The sequence below is a fragment of the Apodemus sylvaticus genome, chromosome X, assembly GCF_947179515.1.
Source record: "Apodemus sylvaticus chromosome X, mApoSyl1.1, whole genome shotgun sequence".
Taxonomy (NCBI): Eukaryota; Metazoa; Chordata; class Mammalia; order Rodentia; family Muridae; genus Apodemus; species Apodemus sylvaticus.
The window spans coordinates 19,471,665-19,492,534 of record NC_067495.1 but is presented as its reverse complement, the minus strand read 5'-3'; the positions used below and the strand labels follow the sequence as shown (position 1 = coordinate 19,492,534).

Here is a 20,870-nt window from a genome sequence, read left to right as displayed (position 1 = left end):
CTTCCGAAACTAAATTTTCATTGCATTTTTTGGAAAGAAACACTGAGGCAAAATCATAAAATCCTAGGCTGACCTTTGATGACTCAATTCAATTAAACTATTATCTTAGTTTGTTTTCTATTGCTGTGATAAGTACTATGACCAAAAGCAACTTGGGGAGGATAGGGTTTATTTCAGCTGACAGCTTACAGTCCATCATGAAGGGAAACTGTAGCAGGAACTCAAGGCAAGAACCTGCAGGCAGAAACTGAAGCAGAACCACAGAGAAGTACTACTTGTTCCTCAGTCAGCTTTCTTACACAACGTAGAACCAGTAGCCCAGGGATAGCACCACCCACATCAACCATTAATCAAGAAAATGTCCCCCACAGAGTTGCCTACGGGCCAATCTATGGAGACAATTTTTGCAGTTAAGGTTCCCTCTTCCCAAATGACCCTAACTGTGTTAAGTTAACAACAACAACAAAAAACTAACCAGCACAGCTATTGTATGGCCTCACTGATTTATCAACAAATATTTTTACCTAAAACTACAAGATCATCAATGTGAAATACCACCAAGAATCAGATTTGGCTAATTTTACATAGTGGATGCCAATAGTGAGTAAATCTATACATAGGCTGAGAAATGATAAAAATATATTATGATGTTTACAGAGGAAGCCTCTTTTAAAAACAGATAGTGAAATGCTTATGAGTGAAACAGTATAATAATCATGGTATACAAAACTGAGGGCTAAGAGAAGTGGGTAGGGCTATGGACAGAAGAAGACTAGCCTCTGAGTTTATAATTGGCATATCTGGGTATTGGGTTCACCAAGGCTCATTGTGGTGCTCCATCTTGCATTTTTGTGTTTGAAATGATAACTATGGTAAAGAGTTCTTTTTATAAAGAAATAAAAGAAAAAATAACAGTCAAGGAAATTAACAAAATGATTATATTCTCTTTAGGAACAACAGATACAATACATAATCTGAAATCTGAAATGCTCCACAATCTGAACTTGTTTTAATGCTAACATGATGCTATAAGTGGTAAGTTTCCCACCCAATATCTTGTGACAGGTCATAGACAAAATTTAGACATACTAAAATATTGCATAAAATCACCTTTATGCTGTGTATAAGATATATACAAACCACAAGTGAACTTTATGTTTGCATTTAGGTCTAATCCCCAAGATGATGCACTGTATCTACACAAATATTCCAGAATCTGAAAAAGTCCAGTATCTAAGGCACAGCTACTCCCAAGCATTTTGGGATAAGGGATAAGCAAACTGTGGTCCATAACAATATTCATACAACACTTTCCCCCACTCTCCTCTTCCCTTTCCTCCACCTATGAGCATATGCATGTTACACAAATACAGTACCACTGAGTCACACCCCAGCCCAACTTTTCTATTTTTGTAGGTAAGAAAAAGTAAGAACAAGAATAAATAAGTTAAATATGATAAATAAGTTGAAGTTAATAATCAAGTTGTCTGGTATGTTTTAATAAGAAGCTATTGAAAAACAATGGACTTCTCGCCCCAGACTCCTGCACCTGTCCTTACTCAAGCTTCCTGGTGTGGCAAGGTAGCTCTCTACTCATGTTTCCACATATACCTGCAGGGGTTAGCTGATTTCTGCACACGAGCAAATTTCTATTATACCTGTTGTTGCATATGTATAATGTGTGTAAGAGCAAGTTAGTATGTTTGCACACATTTGTCCATATGCAAGTGTCTATTTATAGTCCAGTATCTGCACATGCAAGTGAATTTTTGTCTCTGTTTGATTGCACTCGCATGTTGCTGAAGTGTTTGAGAGTATGAGCTTCTCTATTCTTTTGTGGGTATGTTAGAGCTATTACACGTGCAGGTATCAGTGAGAGTTTATATATTAATAGAGAGGTGCATGTATGTGCCAGGATGTACATATATGTATTGTTGAGTGTGCCTAATCTATCTATGTGAGGGGAAGTAAGTTGATTTCTTGTGGTAAAAGATACTCATATATGTGAGCAATTTTTTTTACTTGCCTGCAAATATATCTGTAGGTATCTCAGGGGGATTCTGTGTAAACATACCTAGGGAGCATGTTTCAAGTGTTTGTGAATTTGACAATATGAGTGATATTTAACATGAATATTAGTTTTGTAACAGTGTTTGTATATGTGATGGTGTAGATGTGCTATTGTGAGATTTTTGCATATGTGGGAGTATTTAAGCAATCAGATATATCAGCTCAGTCAGTATGGAGTCTGTATGTAAAATGACAGTAGGTTTGCTTTGTGTTTAAGTGTGTGTGTGTGTGGGGGGGGGTGTATTAGAACTCTAAGGGCAGGCAAGGGTATGAGCCATTACATATGTGTATGTGAGACAGCGTGTCAATGTCTCTACACTGATAATGGATTCTTGGCCCTTACTTAATATGTCTTTTATGTAACAAACTTGTTACATAAATTTATCCTTTACTATCTGGAAATGTAGTTTGCAGATAATATATTTCTGCACCTGTCATTTCAAAAGAAGTCCATAGTGTACCTACATAATGTACATATTGTATTAACTATAATACAAATAAGAAATTATTTATAATAATCTTATTTAGATGTATAAATGTTTGGATGTGACACTCTTCAGGAGTTCAAGAAAATAATTGGAGACTTATAATAAGTAAATGTAGTTTAGAAGAAAACTCAGGCTCACAAAGTACAGGAAAGTGATAAGCAGAGGCTTCATATTGAGATTTTACAAACTAATGAACTTCACTAAAAAGCAAAATACAGTCTCCTCTTGATTCATAGGACAGCCACATTCCTGGATAATTCCTGGTATGCTAAAAGCAGATGGAGAAAAAAATCTCATTTATCTTAATAAAAAAAGATTCTAGGCTCAGCTAATTATAAGCTCAAAGTCCTACAAGTTGCAAGTCATATGTTAGGTTGGAAGACCCCCACATATCACTAAATGATGAACTAACTCTCTCTCCCTCTCTCCCTCTTCCCTTCTTCTCTCCCTTCTCTCCCTCCTTCCTTCCCTCCCCTTAAATATTAGGTCATCTTGCACTCTTAACATGAGGCAACTTTCACCGCCCTCCCCCCACCACCACCACACACACAATTCCTGTAGATTTCTAAAATGTCCTCTAGGGGGCAGTAATGCCTTTGTAAAGGACAAAGCCCTGGTACTAAAATGGATACAAGAACTACCTCATCTGTGCCTGCTCTCCTCTGAAGCATTATGTGTGTGCATGTGCGCGCGCGCGCGCGCGTGTGTGTGTGTGTGTGTGTGTGTGTGTGTGAGTGCTCACCTCTCAAGCAGTGTGCATGTGTGTGTGTGTGCGGTGTGCATATGTACTCTACTTGCTGTTCATGGGGCTGTGTTTGCGAAAGCCTGTGAGTGTGTAGGTCTGTGCACAGAGGTATCTAGACACAAGCAGGTATGTTCTATGCACATACATTTATCCTTTGCCTCAAATGGGCCTCAGCTACAACTGCCAGACTGTGCTTAAGAGCCGCTGACCTCATTAATACAACCTCTTCAAGCTTCCCAGGCAATACCAGGGCTTTGTTTGCTTGCTGTATTGGGTTTTGTTGTTGTTATTATTTTTGTTTTTTATTTTGTTTTTGAGGGATGTTGGTTTTAACTTTAATGTTTGTTTTCACTAAGACCCTGAGCTAAACAGTATTTACCTTTCAGTCTCGTATGTCTTCCTCTCTCCATGTTTGTGGGTGCTTTGTCTCTGTCTATATATTTCTCACTGCCTCCCATCTCTACCTGGTCTTCTACCTCAGGGTTCCTTAAATTTTTTTCTACTTATGACCCCTATCACCTAAGAAAGTTTGTATGCAACCCCAGGTATATAGTTATATAAAATAAGTACACAAATCAAACATTTACTATTAACAAATTTATTTGAAACAATTCTCAGTCATGCATATAATTTTACTATTCATTAAAGAGAAAAGTAAATTTGCATGCTGAGATAGATGTGCTTTTTTACATAAATAATTGAATCTTTTCTGAATATTTGGTACTGAAACATATAAGGCATCTCCAGTGTTTTTAAGAATTGATTGGCATTTTGATTTTAGAATTTTTTTTTTTTTTTTGATTTGGCTTTTTTGAGACAGGGTTTCTCTGTATAGCCTTGGCTGTTCTGGAACTCACTCTGTAGACCAGGCTGGTCTCGAACTCAGAAATCCGCCTGCCTCTGCCTCCCAGAGTGCTGGGATTACAGGCGTGTGCCACCACTGCCCGGTGGTATTTTGATTTTAAATCAGTCAGTGCTGAGAACCTCACTTCACTTAGACACATAGTACAAAATGGCAGAAGTATGGTTGGGGACATTTTAAACTTTGCTGGAAATTCTGTCCTATTTCCAAGCCAAAATTCATCTAATGATTTTTTTATGACACACAAACCAACAACTCAAATGGCAAATTTTAAATTTATTTTTTATTTATTTTTTATTTTTTGGTAGGTGTTTGAGACAGGGTCTCTCTTTGTAAGCTCTGGCTGCCCTGGAACTTTCTATGTAGACAAAGCTGCCCTTGAATTCACAGAGATCCATCTGAAATGGCCTTTTTTTAAATCAAATATTCTAATACAATATAATAGCATACTATTTTGATACTTACATGACAATAGGAAAGTATTAAAGGTTTTACTTTTCTGCACTTCAACCATTATGTTTTATAAAAGAAAAACAATTGCATGCACAACAAAACTCTGCAATTCCTAGCATACAGTAGTGTCAAATTTTCACTGAGGCATTTGTTGTCATTGGGTTGTATAGTGGCATGTATAGTGCAAAATGTGTGTGCTGTATGCTCAGAAGTGTGGCTTCAGTAACATTGCAGCATGAGCGACTGCTGTCAGAAATGTGTGGGATTCATCAGACCTCTGATTTTGAATTAAATTTTGGTCATTTCATATGCAGAAATTTTATAAAGTTTCTTGAAATCTCCATATTCAGTTGTGCAACCCCACAGGTTAGTGACCCCTTCAGTCACAAACCATGCTTTAAGGACCTCTGTTCTAGATGCTTGGTTGGTTGGTTGGTTGGTTGGTTGTTTTTTTCCTGTGCTTTTCCTTCTCCATCCTTTCTGTCTCCTCTCTTGCTCATTCACTGTTGGTCTGTCATCTATGACTCTTTTAAGTCACTCTCCCTTCCCTCTTTTTCTCCATTTCTGTCTCTTCCCTTGTCCTTTTTCCATTTTTTCTCTTTGCTTCTTGTATATCACTATCTGCCTATCATACAAATGTCTCTCTTTGACACTCCCTGTGTATCTCACTACTGCTTACAATCAATCTATCTCTATGCCTAATCTTCACCCCTTCCCTCCCCTTATGGCTAAGGCACAGTGTGTGTGTGTGTGTGTGTGTGTGTGCGTGCCTTTGATTATACATGGTGGAGGGCTGTCTGCAGTCCTGGGAGGGGTGGGAGACATCAGGTCTTGAGGGACTGAAAGAGACCTATTTTTATTTCTCTCCAACTAGCACCTTCTCTTTTAAGTAGGCCATTGGCTATGAGATTAATTGGTACTGACCAAAAAAATAAATTCTTGCTTTTAGATGACAGGACAGATTGTATTGAGCTAGAAACAATGCAAAGGGGACAACTTTACCAGGAGGGAGTTGGCAAGAAGACATCCACTTCAGGACCCATCTCCCTAGCCTATTCCCCAATTCATATCCAACCCTGAGCCTCTTCAGGTCCATGTGGCCTGGCCTAGTTCCCTTCCCTCTGGGAAATGCTGTCACCTGGTCATGTCCCCACATTGCCTGCCTGCACACAACAGGCACTCTCCTACTCCTAAAGCTGTCTTTCAGCAAATCCAGGGTGAAGACATTCATGGAGCCCTCACACTCACCGTTCAGTCTAGTTCTTTAGCTAATTAACTTGGCATCTTTTCAGCAGGAACCTACTTTGTGCATGTTACTGACCTTTTAGAGGGGAGGGTACCTACCTACCCTGCCCTGTGGACGAGGCAAGAAATAATCTAAATTAGAAGACAGAGATTCTGCTGAGAAAGGAAAGGGGCATGGAGATACCATGACCTCTTACCTGGATTGCTAATGAAGCCTCACTAATCTCTCTACATCTACCTTTACGGAACATGCCCTGTTTTCTAGGCAACGAGTAGGATTTTATTCAACCCTGAGCCAGAAACACATCTTATCTTTGTTCAAAAGCCTCCCAAGTAATTCTGAATCAAAGTCTTCACTATGGCCTCTCTGCGACATCCTTGCCAACTCTCTGACTGACATCACCACCTAACACTTGTCCCTTGCTCAGTAGTCCACACACCACAGCCTCCTTGCTCCTTCCCAGTGTGCCATGAATAGCTCCATCTCAGAGCCTTTGTTCTGACTGCTTTTTCTGCCTAGAGTTCTAGTCTTCCAAACAGCTACAGGATTTACATCCTCACCTGTTTGCCTAGATGATGACTCCTTTGTGAAGCCTTCCCTATCCACCTCATCAACAACCTGAGTACCTTCCTCGCCTCTAGCACTTTAAATCCTCTTCCCCTACTTTACAATTATAGTTTACAATATTGTCATCAGCTGATATATCAACTCCACCTGCCTCTTCTTATTCCTTAGAATGGCAATTATACAAGAGTAAGGATCTTTTTGTTCGTTTTTTGGTTGGTTGGTTGGTTGGTTGGTTAGTTGGTTGGTGGTTTTTGTTTGTTTGTCTGTTTTGTGTTGGTTTTTTTGTTGGTTGATTTTTGGTTTTTGATTTGTTTTGGTTTTGTTTTTTGAGATGGGATTTCTTTCTGTAGCCCTGGATGTCATGGAACTCAATCTGTAACCCAGGCTGGCTTCAAACTCAGGGATCCACCTGCTTCTGCCTCTGCCTCTGCCTCTGCCTCTGCCTCTGCCTCTGCCTCTGCCTCTGCCTCTGCCTCTGCCTCTGCCTCTGCCTCTGCCTCTGCCTCTGCCTCTGCCTCCCAAATGCTAGAGCAGGAATCTTCTATCTGTCTGCTTCACAACTGTATCCCCAGAGCACAAGATAGTGCATTTTCCTAAAATAAAGAAATTTTTTTGCAATAGACCAACACAAGCATACCTACATTTTTATATTTATACATAATCCTAAATTAACACAAAATAAAGCCAGGAGCTTCTTCATAATCCATAGCCCTACAACATTTGGTCTTCTGTGATTTCACTCCCTTTCTCTGTGTCTCTGAAATCTACCACTTAGCAAGATTAGTCTTCTCATTGCTCACAGAGCATGCTGCACACATTTCTGACCATGAATAAGGATATACTGCTAGGCATGGTGGCATAGAGCTGTAATCCTCACACATGGGAGTATGAGGTAGAATAATCCCAATTCAAGGCCTGCCAGGGCTGAGAAAAATGTTCATAGCCAACCTGGTCCACTTCACAAGATCCTATTATACAATTAAAAGTTTTAAAAGTAAATTTTAAAGAAGGTTTAGGGATATTGCTCATTGGATAGGATATGCTCTTGCCTACCAGGCCTGAGAGCCTAAATTCAATCCCCAGCACAGCAAAAAAAAAAGAAGTAAGTGAGGGAGAGAGGAAATGGGAAAGACAGAAAGACATTTAATGAGTGGTTGCCAATAGTTTAACAAAACAAAACATGAAATACAGTAGAAATGCATGAGTATATTATAATTAGGACAAGTAGTGTATAGACCTTTTAGTTGAGCTCTCTGTGTGTGTATGTGTGTATGACACACATACGTAATTGTACTGGATTATGGGTAGCAATAAAAAATGCTTGAATACAACCTTAGGGCTTGTAAAAGGGAATAAGAAGAGTTGTACCAACATCTACAACCCTACAGACCCACGAGTGGAGGAAGAAAGGAATCCGAGGAGATTAGGAGACATAAAGCACTTATACCCAGCAAGGAGGGGAGGGGCAGGAGTAGCTGGGGACTCGATGGGAACGGCTCATAGACACACTAACCTGCCCTCTCTGTTTCTCCCTCCCCTCATCCTGATCCATCCATTCCACTTCAGTGTTGTTTTCTACCAATTCATATCCTTGTTTCCATTTTTCAATCTCATTTACCACTCACTCTGTCTCTGCATTTTTCTGTCTCCTACCCTCATCTCTCTGTCCCTCTGTCTGTATCTCCCTCCATTGTTCCCATCTGCAGGTGTAGCTCAGCAAGAAAACTGATGGAGTCCGCCAGGGCCCATCAAATACTGAACTGGCCGATCCCCTAGGGTTGGGGCTAGCCCTTCCCCCCTCAGTATGGCCAACACCACTGGAGAGCCCGAAGAGGTGAGCGGTGCACTATCTCTGCCATCAGCATCGGCTTATGTGAAGCTGGTGCTGCTGGGACTGATCATGTGTGTAAGCCTGGCAGGCAATGCCATCTTGTCCCTGCTGGTGCTCAAGGAGCGTGCCCTGCACAAGGCTCCTTACTACTTTCTGCTGGACCTGTGCCTAGCCGATGGCATACGCTCTGCCATCTGCTTCCCCTTTGTACTGGCTTCTGTGCGCCATGGCTCCTCATGGACCTTCAGTGCACTCAGCTGTAAGATTGTGGCCTTTATGGCTGTGCTCTTTTGCTTCCATGCGGCCTTCATGCTGTTCTGCATCAGCGTCACCCGCTACATGGCCATCGCCCACCACCGCTTCTATGCCAAGCGCATGACACTCTGGACATGCGCAGCTGTCATCTGCATGGCCTGGACCTTGTCTGTGGCCATGGCTTTCCCACCTGTCTTTGATGTGGGCACCTACAAGTTTATCCGAGAGGAGGACCAGTGCATCTTTGAGCATCGCTACTTCAAAGCAAATGACACACTGGGCTTTATGCTTATGTTGGCTGTGCTCATGGCGGCCACACATGCTGTCTATGGCAAGCTGTTACTCTTCGAGTATCGTCACCGCAAGATGAAGCCAGTGCAGATGGTGCCAGCCATCAGCCAAAACTGGACATTCCATGGCCCTGGGGCTACTGGCCAGGCTGCTGCCAACTGGATCGCTGGCTTTGGCCGTGGGCCCATGCCACCAACTCTGCTGGGTATCCGGCAGAATGGGCATGCAGCTAGCCGGCGGCTACTGGGCATGGACGAGGTCAAGGGTGAAAAGCAGCTGGGCCGAATGTTCTACGCGATTACACTGCTCTTCCTGCTCCTCTGGTCACCATACATTGTGGCCTGCTACTGGCGAGTGTTTGTGAAAGCCTGCGCTGTGCCCCACCGCTACCTGGCCACGGCTGTTTGGATGAGCTTCGCCCAGGCTGCGGTCAACCCAATCGTCTGCTTCCTGCTTAACAAGGACCTCAAGAAGTGCCTGAGGACTCATGCCCCTTGCTGGGGCACAGGAGGTGCCCCAGCTCCCAGAGAACCCTACTGTGTCATGTGAAGTAAGCCAGTAGGTGATAGGCAGGGACAAAGTCACCGTCACCATACTGGGGCCAGCAGCAGGAAGGGTAGGACCCATAGAGAAGCCTTCTTTTTCAAACTTCAGTCCAGGCCCTCAAACCATCCATAACTGAGGCATTTTGCCAACACCTCCCTAGGGTTGGAAACGGGGTGAGGAACTGGAAAAGAGGAGTTCCTAGTTTTCTGGGGCTGGTCCTGCAGCCTCCTCCACTTCTACAATCTCCTTTTCCCATGCCCTCCCTGCCTTCCCTTCCCTCTCCCCTCTACTATCTTTCTAAAGTAATGATTCAGTACATGAAAACAAACTGAAAATGCAGGGTTTTTCATAATAACAGCTGAGGAAACAGGCTCTCTTGCTTAAATGTCCCCCCCCCCCACTTTTGACATTGTCAAGAAATGGGAATTTCTCCTGTAAAATAGATTCCCAGAGATCGTATTGCCCCCTGGGCTCCCATTCACCCTCTCCTTCCAAATCCTTTAGCAAGACTTGGATGTTTAGGACATATTGGCTTATGTCTTCAGACAAGAGGGACTGAATGGGGTGCTGTATTCCTTGGGAGCAAGGATGCTTTAAATTGCTATGTTCTGTGCAATGTTGTTTTTGGCTAACCAAAGCCCGATCTCCAGTCCCTCCCTACTATGTCCAGACTTCACAGGTGTTTCTTGAGGCTGTTTGAGAAGCCAAGAGCATACAAAGAAGGGCCTCCATGATGTGCCCAGGCTAGATGAAGAGCAGAATGGGGGAAGGGCTCCTCAACCAGAATATGCCAAACTTAGCTACGTCCACTCAAGCTTCCTCCTGGCTCCCCTAACCTTTCCTCCTAGGAATATATATCCATTTTAGTCCCAATTAGGGATGATGCAGGTATATGCTGTCAGGAAAAGTCATCCATGGAAGTATAGGGAGATAGTTGGACTCTGCAGAGTAGCTGGAGTCCAGACCGTGGGGTCAGAGCTAAATTCAACCCCACAATTGTCTCTTGGGTTCACACTACTCCCCCTAAAATGAAAATTCTTTTGGGCCCTTGGTAACCAATAGCTATACAAACTTCAAGGCACTGTGGTGTTGAGTCCACTCCTGCTTGACCTCTTTTTGTCCCTTCCTAGCCTCACAGTCCTTGAGCTCCTCCTTGGTTGGGCCCCAAGGCTCCTTCCCAGAAGTTTTTTCTCCATCCACTCTTACCTATGCCCAAAGTGGAGCAGACTACACCCAAATTTCAAAGGTGGAAGGTCCCAAGCCTTTTTTCCATGGACAAAGACCACTTTGGGCTTACTTCAAGGCCAGTTCTACAGACTGGTGAGCCAAGTTGAAACTGTTTGCCTAAGTTTGGGGCAGTGATCTCTCCATCCCCCTTCCTTCCTTATAAACTCCTGTCCTAAACTCCACCTCTACCCCAAGATAGGCCCTGAACTGAGGAAGTCTTGACCCAAAAGCAATGAAGAGGCACTCTAGGCAGAAGAGATATTGATGACCCTGGTTGTGGAGTGGCCCTGGAAAAGCAAGCCAGAGGAGCTGAGAGGCTGGGGACGTGTGTTTGGGGTGGGGGCTATTCTCTCAGTGATGATGATAGGAATGCCTTTCTGGGGGCTGGGGTGCAAAGACCAAGGCGGGAGGGCAAATAGGGTAGACTCAGGAGGGTTTTCCTCCATTTCCTTTTTTCTAACTGCCTGGATTCATCATTGGATTTTGTAAATGGAAAAAGTGAAATGAACAATGTTATATTGGATGTTCTGTGTGTGTGCGTGCGCGCGCGCGCGCGCGCGTGTGTGTGTGTGTGTGTGTGTCTCCTATCTGTGTATGATCCCGTGGGGAGGTATGATTGAACGAGATAATGTGTGTCTGTGTGACTTTGTGTGTGTAAGAACTCCTGAGGAAAACTTGCCTGGAACACATATGTGAGGAAATACATATATGTGAAGAAATAGAGCACACACACACATACACACGATGGAGAGGAGATAAAACTTAGTATGTGCCTGCAGCAGGAAATAGAGTGCTTAGGAGATGGAACCTGAAATTTTTCATGTATGTATGTATGTGTCAAGAGAGTCAACTCCCATCTCATAAGGTTGTCTTCCCTTGGCCTTGCTTCTGAGCACCAGGTAAGGAGAGAACACTTTAGAATCCCATCTCTTCCCAATGTCTGGAAAGTCCTCACCCCCAAATTCAAACAAGGTATTTCTTAAATTGGACCACCATGTAAATAGGAACTGGAAATGGAGGAGGGGGTCAAACATTAAGGCAACGAGGTTAAGAAATGCCCCCCTGCAATGTAATGGCTTTTAGAGGAACTGTTCAGCCTAAACTGCAAGTCCTTCTTAAGGTTCCATGTATACAGCTGAGTCTTTGTTCAGCTTTGACTAAATTCAAAAGGAAAGATAACATGAAGAAAAAGCCCAAGTCTGGGGATCTACCCAGCTGGCCTACTCCCTAGGCACTCAATTAATTTACTATTTATTTACTTATTCCTTCAGGTGCACAGAATTGAGCTGACCCTTTTCCTCAGTTCTTGGCATACTATATCATCATTGATCCATGCAAGGTCCTTTTATTATTTTGCTTTGTCCTCTTCATCACCCATCCCTGATCACATCCTTCCCAACACCACATAGGTACCACTCTTCTGTATTTAATGTGTGTCCTTCCAAACCACCGTTCATGTGTTTATTTACTTATGTGTATCTGTGGAAAATATATGGTATTGATGTGTTTTAATTTACATAAACAGTATTGTACTATAAATCTTGTTCTGTTTCTTTTTTCACTCAACATTCTGTTTTTTGCGAAATCCTGCCATGCTGCTATACATAGATCAAATTTATTCTAGTAGTCCATCTAAGACATATATCACATATTCTCCATTCTCCTGGTGATGAATTCTGAGGTTCCTTCCTCTGCTACCACAGCAAGACTGCATTGGGCAATTATCTCCTCTCCTTAGGAATGTCTAATTTAGAAGAAACAAGCTCAGAGAGGGCCAGTGTTTTTGGCTAGAGTCACAGTAGAAGTTACCTGCTATGTAGATTCTAGAACTAGAGCAAAAACTCCACCATCATGCCTCATCAAAGACCAGCATCTCTCATCACAAACAAAATAAAATATAATATTAGGGTACAATTAATAGCAGCATTTGTTTAGGAAAAGGTGGGAAGAGAAATGTGTAGACAAAGAGTTTTAAAGTTCTAGAAAAATCTAGCAAATTGGTTGAATCACAACCATTTTTTTTTATGACGCAGAGGAAGTTGTTTTTTGCATCTGTGATTGTTTCTGGAGCCATTTTGAAGAGATGGAAAAAGCCATGTCAAAACCTGACCACCAAAGGAGAAAAAAAAAAAAGCAAACCTCAGATACTTAAATTACTAGCACTTCAAGGCAGCCTGAGAGGCTACAGTGCTCACCCCACGGGCATAAACCGGTGCGGGAAGGAACAGATTTTAAAAGCGCTCACCCCACGGGCATAAACTGGTGGGGGAAGGGACAGATTTTAAAAGTGCGTAGTTGTTCAGGGGAGCGGGGCGGGGAGAATGATAGCGAGGCTCTCTGATTTCATTTGAGCACATCTCGTTCCCTGGTGCTTGCGCACTCCCAGCCGCCCTCCCCGGGTCTAGTCTTGTGGTCTTCAGAATCACTGGTACTTTTCCCATTGGATAAAACCTTGCAAGATTGGGGGTGAGGGGTTCTTACCCTAGCTTTCCTCACAGCCAATCGCCCCGCAGTTTTCCTCTCATCACTGAGGGGCAGTCAGCCTGATGATTGGTGGGCGCGAAGGGAGCCAATTAGAAAATGATGATGTGTAGTGTTGGCAAGCAGATTGCGTGAGAGAAGGCAGGAGCTGAGGGAACGCCACCGCCAGCTCCAAGGCCGGCAGCCAATGGTGGGCAGAACAGACGCCATGCCAGGGAGTGGGCGGGGCCTCGGCGACTGGCGCTGGGGGAGTAGGGCTGGCGCTGTGGGAGGGGACGTCAGAGCGAGGTGGTGAGCCGAGCTGGTCGCGTGAGGTGTGGCGGCTCCGCTTCTAGTGTGACCGGTGGCTACGGCCTTGTCTGAGAGCGGAAGAGCCAGTGCTTTGAGTGCGGTCACCATGGACCGCCCGGATGAGGGGCCTCCGACCAAGACCCCCCGCCTGAACAGCTCGGAACCCCGTCAGCGCGACCTGCCGCCCCCGCCACCCCCACCGCTCCAGCGACTGCCCCTGCCTCCACCGCAGCAGCGTCCGAGACCCCAGGAAGAAACCGAGGCTGCACAGGTGCTGGCTGACATGAGGGGGGTGGGCCCCACGCTGCCCCCACCACTGCCCTATGTCATTCTTGAGGAAGGGGGGATCCGCGCGTATTTCACCCTGAGTGCTGAGAGTCCCGGATGGGATCACGCGATGGAGTCAGGGTTCGGGGAGGCCCCTTCCACAGGGATCATGGAAACGCTCCCATCTTCAGAAATCTCTGGGGAAAGCCTGGCAATCGACTTTCAGGTCGCAGAGCCCAGCAGCCTTGGAGAGAAGGCCCTAGAAACCTGTAGCTTAGAAGGGTGGGGGCCCCAGATGTTAGTTGATCCGAAGAGGAAGGAGGAGGCTATCATAATAGTGGAAGATGAGGATGAGGATGAAAAGGAAAGTGTGAGGAGGCGGCAGCGTCAGCGTCGGAGGAGGAGGAGGAGGAGGAGGAAGCAGAGGAAGGCGAAGGAGAGCCGAGACAGGAGTGCCCAGAGGATGGAAAGCATACTGCAGGCCCTGGAGAGCATTCAGATGGACCTGGAGGCGGTGAACGTCAAGGCAGGGAAGGCCTTCTTGCGTCTCAAACGCAAATTCATCCAGATGCGAAGACCCTTTTTGGAGCGCAGAGACCTGATCATCCAGCATATCCCAGGCTTCTGGGTCAAAGCAGTATCCTTCTCATCAGTATGCATGGGCCAGAAGCCCATGACTGAAGGGGAGAGGTGCAGAAGAGAAACAAGGGGGTGGGGGAGGGTTAGAGATGGGAATGATGAATCCCCATTAGAAGATTCCAGAAAGAGTGGTAACATTTAAAAAAAAATGGATCCCAGACAGTAAAAGAGGGAGGGGTAACAGAAGGCACACAGCCCATAAATAACAGCAGATAGAGAAAGGAGGGGGGGCGGATACAGGTGATGAACTGACTAAGGAGGGAGAGCACATACGCTCTTCAGGAAGCGTGTTCAAACCACACAAGGCACCGTAAGCCTGGGTCTCTGCGTAGATACCTAGAAATCTCAAATCTGTCTACCGTTCCCCCCCCCCCCATTAGAGGGCAGAGGCTAGAAATGGGATGGAACCCTGAAGAAGCAGGAGAAAGACCATTTGGTTATAGAGCACAAGTGGTTAAATGAAGGGAAACGTAGAACAGGAAGAATCCAATCCACTCTTGCTGACTGTTGAGCTCATCCCCAGGGAAACATGTATGTAATATTTGAAATGCACAGGTTTAACATTTTAGTAGAATTTATATAGATATAAATGCTTGGCCCATGATCAAAAAAGGGTCACATGATCACAGGCTCTCATCAGTCAGGCACAGGGTATCATGTAGATACATAATTTCCATATCTAGACATGAGGCAACCGGGCCTGAGCACACAAACCTCTAGAGATTCATACATCATGTGGACACTGACCATCCTATGCATGGAACATTTAAATACAGGCCCTCGGTAACCAAATGCATCATTACATAGGCTTGGAATTTCAGCTCCCAGACACACAGTATTTTGAAAACAAAAGCACAAGAAATATATGGACATGGTCAGAGACCCCTAGCATCTAGACATACAGCAAATAGGAAGCATGACACGCTCCCTAATACTGAGGTTTACCATTGCATAAGCTCTCATCGCCACAGACATCACTCAAGCACAGAAGGGCTCCCCTCTTGCTTTGGCCTCTTTTGCTCTGCCAACGTTGGCACGGAACAGTTAATCCTTGACCTAAACTGCTCCACTCATCAGTTCCTCAACCACCCCAGAATTTCAATCTTGATCAACCAACGTGATAAAGACATTTTCCGCTACTTGACCAATCTTCAGGTCAGGCCAAGGAGGAAAGCCAAGGAATCTGCTCTTTGGAGGTGACGGGGTGGGTGGGAAGGGCCCTGGGAGGGGGGATAGATACCACTGTTACCCCTACCCTGAGCAGGTCCAGGACCTCAGACATATCTCCATGGGCTACAAAATGAAGCTGTACTTCCAGACAAACCCATACTTTACAAACATGGTGATCGTCAAGGAGTTCCAACGCAACCACTCAGGTAAGTGGTAGTCCCAGAATAAACTCATGGCCCCTATATTATCATTTCCCCTTCCTTCTGTATCTCTTCCACTTCTTCTAGGCCGGTTGGTGTCTCATTCTACCCCAATACGTTGGCACCGGGGCCAGGAACCCCAGGCCTATAATCGCAGGAGCCATGACACCAGAGAAAGCTTCTTCAACTGGTTTTCCAATCACAGTCTCCCAGAAGCTGACAAAATTGCTGAGGTGGGGTCCCTCCTGGCATTGCTAGGGAAAGCCTTTCAAGACTTGCCCGAGTGCCTGAGAAGTTGTGAGTGGGTTCTAGGACTTATACTCATGGCCCTTTTCCATCTCCCCCTCCCCACCCCTCAACAGATCATCAAGAACGACCTGTGGGTTAACCCAGTACGCTACTACATGAGACGAGGTGGCTACAGAACAAGCAGAAAGAGGCAACTAGGGAAGGAAAGGTGATAAGAGAAATGGTGACTGAGAGGTTGGGGGGGTTGTTTTTAAATAAGGCAGAGACTAAGTGTCACACAGGATTTATAGAGGCACAGGGGAACATTGAGGTAATCCAATGAATATATTGTTTGCAAAGGAGAGTGATCCCCAGAAGTGGCAATGGGACTTTCCCCCATACTTAGAAATCCTAGTACCCTACTACCTCCCCAGTTACTCCCATTAACCTTATACTAAGTTATAAACTTGCCCACAGTAGAGCCAAGCATCAGTATGAAATGGTGATCATGGAAGATGTGCATGACCATTATGCAGTTGAAGACATTCTCAGTGAAATCTCAGAAACTGATGAGATCACTGACAATGAGGCCATTCCCGACATCAAGATCTCTGACTTCATGGAGACCACCGACTACTTTGAGACTACTGATAATGAGGTAACCGATACCAATGAGACCCCATGCGACAGTGAGAATCCTGACCACAGTGAGGGCTACAGCACCAAGATCACTGACAACAAAGGGAGCGTTGCCACAAACCCAGATGACAACCGTGACAACCCAGAGGAAAATACCTATGACAGTGAGGATTCCAATAGCGAGAAAGATGATGGTGACAACCAGCAGGTTACTAATATCCAAGAGAGCAGTGATAGTGACAATGGAGATGAGGGCAGTGATGACGAAGATGATGACGGTAATGAGGGGGACAATGAGGGCAGTGATGATGATGACGACATTGAGGGTGACAATGAGGGCAGTGATGATGACAGGGACGTTAGATACTATAAGAATGGCACCGAAGTCTTTGACAAGGCTCTGGATAACCGCACCAACCGGGATGAATATGAGGAGGAGGTAGAACTCATCTCTGAAGACTCAATTGAGGAAGAAGAGGAAGAGACCAGTGAGGAAGGTGAGATATAGGCCCCTCCCCCTTCCTTTCTCTTCTGAGAACACCCAGGCTTCTCTGGGTAACCTGTGGTGGGTTAACAATGTGTGCTCTCGCCACTCAGAGGGCAGGGAAGTTAATTTCACCTCAAGGAGTGGGAAAGGAGAGGGAGAGTTAGGGAAAGGAGGTGCCATTAATGTCAAGCCTTCTCCACAGCATAGATTAGTGACACAGTGTTTGGCAAGGCTTACAAGATTATCAGAGGACCCCCTCACTCATTCTGAAAGCCACTTTTCTCGGAAGAGTTTGTTGAGCAAATACGTTAGGCAAATAATGCATAAATCCCCTCTACACCTTCTAAGAATCCTGCCTTTAGAAGTCCTGTTTCACTTTGCTAGAGCTCCATTTCCCAGACCTCTTGACCACAAACCAGGTTCTTTGTCCAACACTGTATACATTTGGGAGACTGCACACTGAGGGGTAACACAATATTCAAATTGACTCCCAGGTTTAGTTCTGACCTGGAAGACTGGGAAAGGAACTCATTTGAACCTGGCTATGGGCAGACAGCGGAGACGTGAGCCCCAGGGGTAGGTGGCAGAGATAGGAAAACCCCATGCTTCTGAAGGCTTGAGCAAGGCACCAAGGGTGGAAGTGTGCAGTGAGGGAGGAGCGAGCCACAGACACACATTTCTGGGCAGGCTGGGGAAACTAAGGGAATTGTCAGGCCTCTGCCTCCCATCTGACACCATCTCTTTTCTCCAAAGATGGGAGGCAGAGCTGCCTAGCTCTGGAGTGGAGTGGGGTGGGAACCAAGACTGAAGAAGGCAGAGTACAGTCTATGTTTGGGTCACACTGGCTGCAAAAAAAAAAAAAATAACTGATAAGAATAAGGCCAAGGCCTCGCTCAGAAAGAGAAGCACATTGACAAGTGTGGGGGCAGGAGAAGGGAATCTATCAGTGTTAGCCTGACAAAGATGAATGCCCTGCCCTCCTGCTTCCCCCCACCCCTCTAACCTTGGGTATGAACACAATCTCAGTGGCACTTTCTCTCCCCTCTCTCCCTCTCTGTCCCAAACAGGGGCACTGGTGACTAGTGGTCCCAGGCCCTCAAAAGCCACAGCTATTTGTTCGGGTCACTTTTCAAGGGGCGTCCAACCACCTCCCCCTGTGTCCTCCTTTCTCCTTCACAGCTAGCGAGCTAAGTGAGGACAGCTATGAAGATGAACGAATCTATGGGGCAGAAGGAAGTGGAGGGAACTCTGAAGATTCTGATGTCCAGGAAGTGCTGCTGGTCCCAAAAGCTTGGGCCGGCCTGGGGAAGAAAGGGAAAATCGGATAAACATCTTGCCCTTTAGGGGCCCTCTCTATACCCCTATACCCTATCCCATTTGCCCTCCTCTTAAGCTAGGGCTGTGCGGCCCCATATTGCACTTCTGGGGGGGGAGACCGACTTATTACACGGGTTTAAAGTTTATTTTTATGGTTTAGTAATTGCAGAGTTCTTATTTGGAGGAGGGACCACCCTCCCCTTCGGCCCTCCTCCACTGCAGGCTTCTGTGTGCTGCTAATCTTATTTATTGTGATGCCTTGGTCAGGGCCCCTCTAGCCCCCTTCTCGTGAGCTTAGGCCCAAGAGCCTCTCTCTGTGCTGCGTGAACATCCTATCTCTAAGCGAGAAGGGCCGCTGTGACCTTCGTCACAACTGCACTGTGGCCTCAGACTCTGCTACCACCCCCTTCTCCCGAGTTTCTCTCCAACCCCTTTCTTCCCTTCGACAGCCCTGACTGCTAGCCCGCCTCAGTGGCTTTGCAAGGCAGCTTCGCCTTTGTGGTATCCTGCTCCCCAGAAGCCCCGCCCCGTTTCCCGTGACCCTTGACGAGTCTAATAAAAGTGAGCAAATTCAAAGTGCCTCTTGGAGTCTTTTGTCCGCCTCGTTGCGCCATCGCCTAGCCAGTAGGAAACGCCCTCGCACCATGGTGGGACCAAACGGTTTCACTGGCCGAGGCGAGTTCCGCGAGACTGCAGAAGCATTGCGTCAGTCCAATGCGGGCCATCCTAGCCAATGACTGGACGAGGTGGAGGGCGCCACCCCCTCCCAGCCCCCCACGCTCCGAGACCTAAGAAACCCAGCTAGGAAGAAAAATGCTTCCCACGCCTTTCCTTTGGCGCATGCGCAGAGGGAGCCTGCGGCTCATCTATTTGGTGATTCATCTCTTCATTTACAGTGCGTCAAACCATTTTTTCAGGCCTAGTTCGAGCACGGTTGGAGGAGCTATTTTTCTTGTTCACATCTAGTTTAAAAAAAAAGTCACGACAGCAGTCTAGACAGCGGTACTGAGTCACGCAGAAGTGCTTAGGGAGGGGGTGCAGGGTTTCTTCCTGGCCCTGGGCCAGATGCCCTTGAGGGAGGCGTGAGAAAAGATGGCCTGGGTCCTGGAGTTTGCATTGAAGATAACAGAAAAGAGAAAAGAAATTACTATGTAGCTGTGTGCTGAGATAGGCTCAGAGCTGGGCATGTGAAAGGCAAGCTTTAATCTAGGAGACCTTGGAACGACTGGCGAGTGCTAAACCTGAGATAGAGTAACTTTACAACAGACACCAGAAATGTTTACCATGTTCCCAGGATCATGACGATGACTAAGCTTTAAATATTTTTATTATTTAAGATATATTTATTAGCCAGGCGGTGGTAGCGCGCGCCTTTAATCCCAGCACTCTGGGAGGCACAGGCAGGTGGATTTCTGAGTTCGAGGCCAGCCTGGTCTACAGAGTGAGTTCCAGGACAGCCAGGGCTACACAGAGAGACCCTGTCTCGAAAAAACCAAATCCAAAAAAAAAAAGATGCATTTATGGGGGGGGGCGTGCCTGCATATATGTGTATATGTGTTTGTACCACTTGTGTGCCTGATGCTCATAGACATCAAAAGGACATCAGATCCTCTGGAACTGGAGTTACAGATGGTTGTGAGCTGCCATCTGAATGCTGGGAACCAAACTTGGGGCTTCTGCAAGAGCAGTAAACACTTGCATCCACTGAACATCCCTCCAGCCCTCTATTTAAATTGTGTGTGGGTATCCAAGAATTCAAAGAGGCGTCTGATGGTGCTCTAGGAATGAAACGTTGGACCTCTGGAAAAGCAATACATACTCAACCATTAAACCATAGCCGCAAAGGTGTATTTTAAGTGAGTAACCTAGTGGGGTTTTTTTTTTCCAATATATCTCCCAAACTATGCGTTGAAAGCCTTATTTTGCAGGACAGCTTCCTCAAATTTGCCTTTTAAAAACTGCCCTCTGCTGTCTGTCAGGAGCATTGAAGGAAAGCAGTGTGAAAACAGGCTTATCTGTACCTCAGATGAGAGTGGTATGGGGTGGAGAAATTAGGAGGTTTTTTAAAAGATCTTTTTTCTAAGTTTTAGATTTGAAAGAAATACTGCAAAAAGGAGTCTGGAGCACCTCCCAGCAGTTTCTTATCAATTAAAGGACCAATATCATCAGCACATTATGATGTCCCAAGTCTGTATCTTCTTAAGATTTCCTTAGTTTTAACCTGTGGTCCTTTTCCGTCTCTAGTTCTCATCCAGAATACCACACTCCACTTAAGCATCATGTCTACTTAGGTTCCTCTTGGTTACGGCACTTTCTCAGAGTTTCCTTGTTTTTGATGCCCTGGAGTTGTCAACACCACAGAAATATTTGGTAGAATGTCCTCTGAGTGAGAATTATCTGATGGTTTCTACTTTTTAAAGGGCATAATGGGTTTAAGGGAGGAAGACCACAAATATAACATGCCCTTTGCATCACATTACACCAAAGGTGCATAACTATCAATGTGACATCATTGTAGATGTTAACGTTGATCCCCGGCCAAGGTAATGTCTACCAGGTTTCCCTACTCT

General features: G+C 45.4%; 2 protein-coding genes across 3 annotated transcripts; both read left to right on the top strand.

The window, feature by feature from the left end:
* The first annotated feature begins 959 nt into the window (after positions 1-959).
* Positions 960-12,079, top strand: Gpr173 (G protein-coupled receptor 173). The gene is made up of 2 exons (XM_052171691.1): positions 960-1,035; positions 7,998-12,079. Exon 2 carries the CDS (start codon positions 8,236-8,238, stop codon positions 9,355-9,357), a length of 1,122 nt encoding a protein of 373 aa, XP_052027651.1. The 5' UTR covers positions 960-1,035; positions 7,998-8,235; the 3' UTR covers positions 9,358-12,079.
* A 1,246-nt stretch (positions 12,080-13,325) lies between these two features.
* On the top strand, positions 13,326-18,876 carry Tspyl2 (TSPY like 2). 2 transcript variants are annotated; one of them, XM_052171102.1, is made up of 7 exons: positions 13,326-14,257; positions 15,337-15,414; positions 15,524-15,635; positions 15,717-15,862; positions 15,992-16,086; positions 16,338-16,993; positions 18,163-18,876. In XM_052171102.1, the coding sequence occupies exons 1-7, from the start codon at positions 13,460-13,462 to the stop codon at positions 18,309-18,311; spliced, it is 2,034 nt and encodes a 677-aa protein (XP_052027062.1). In that variant the 5' UTR covers positions 13,326-13,459; the 3' UTR covers positions 18,312-18,876. The 2 variants fall into 2 exon arrangements, with proteins under 2 accessions (XP_052027062.1, XP_052027061.1); XM_052171101.1 differs by having other exon boundaries at positions 16,335-16,993.
* Positions 18,877-20,870: the final 1,994 nt, after the last annotated feature.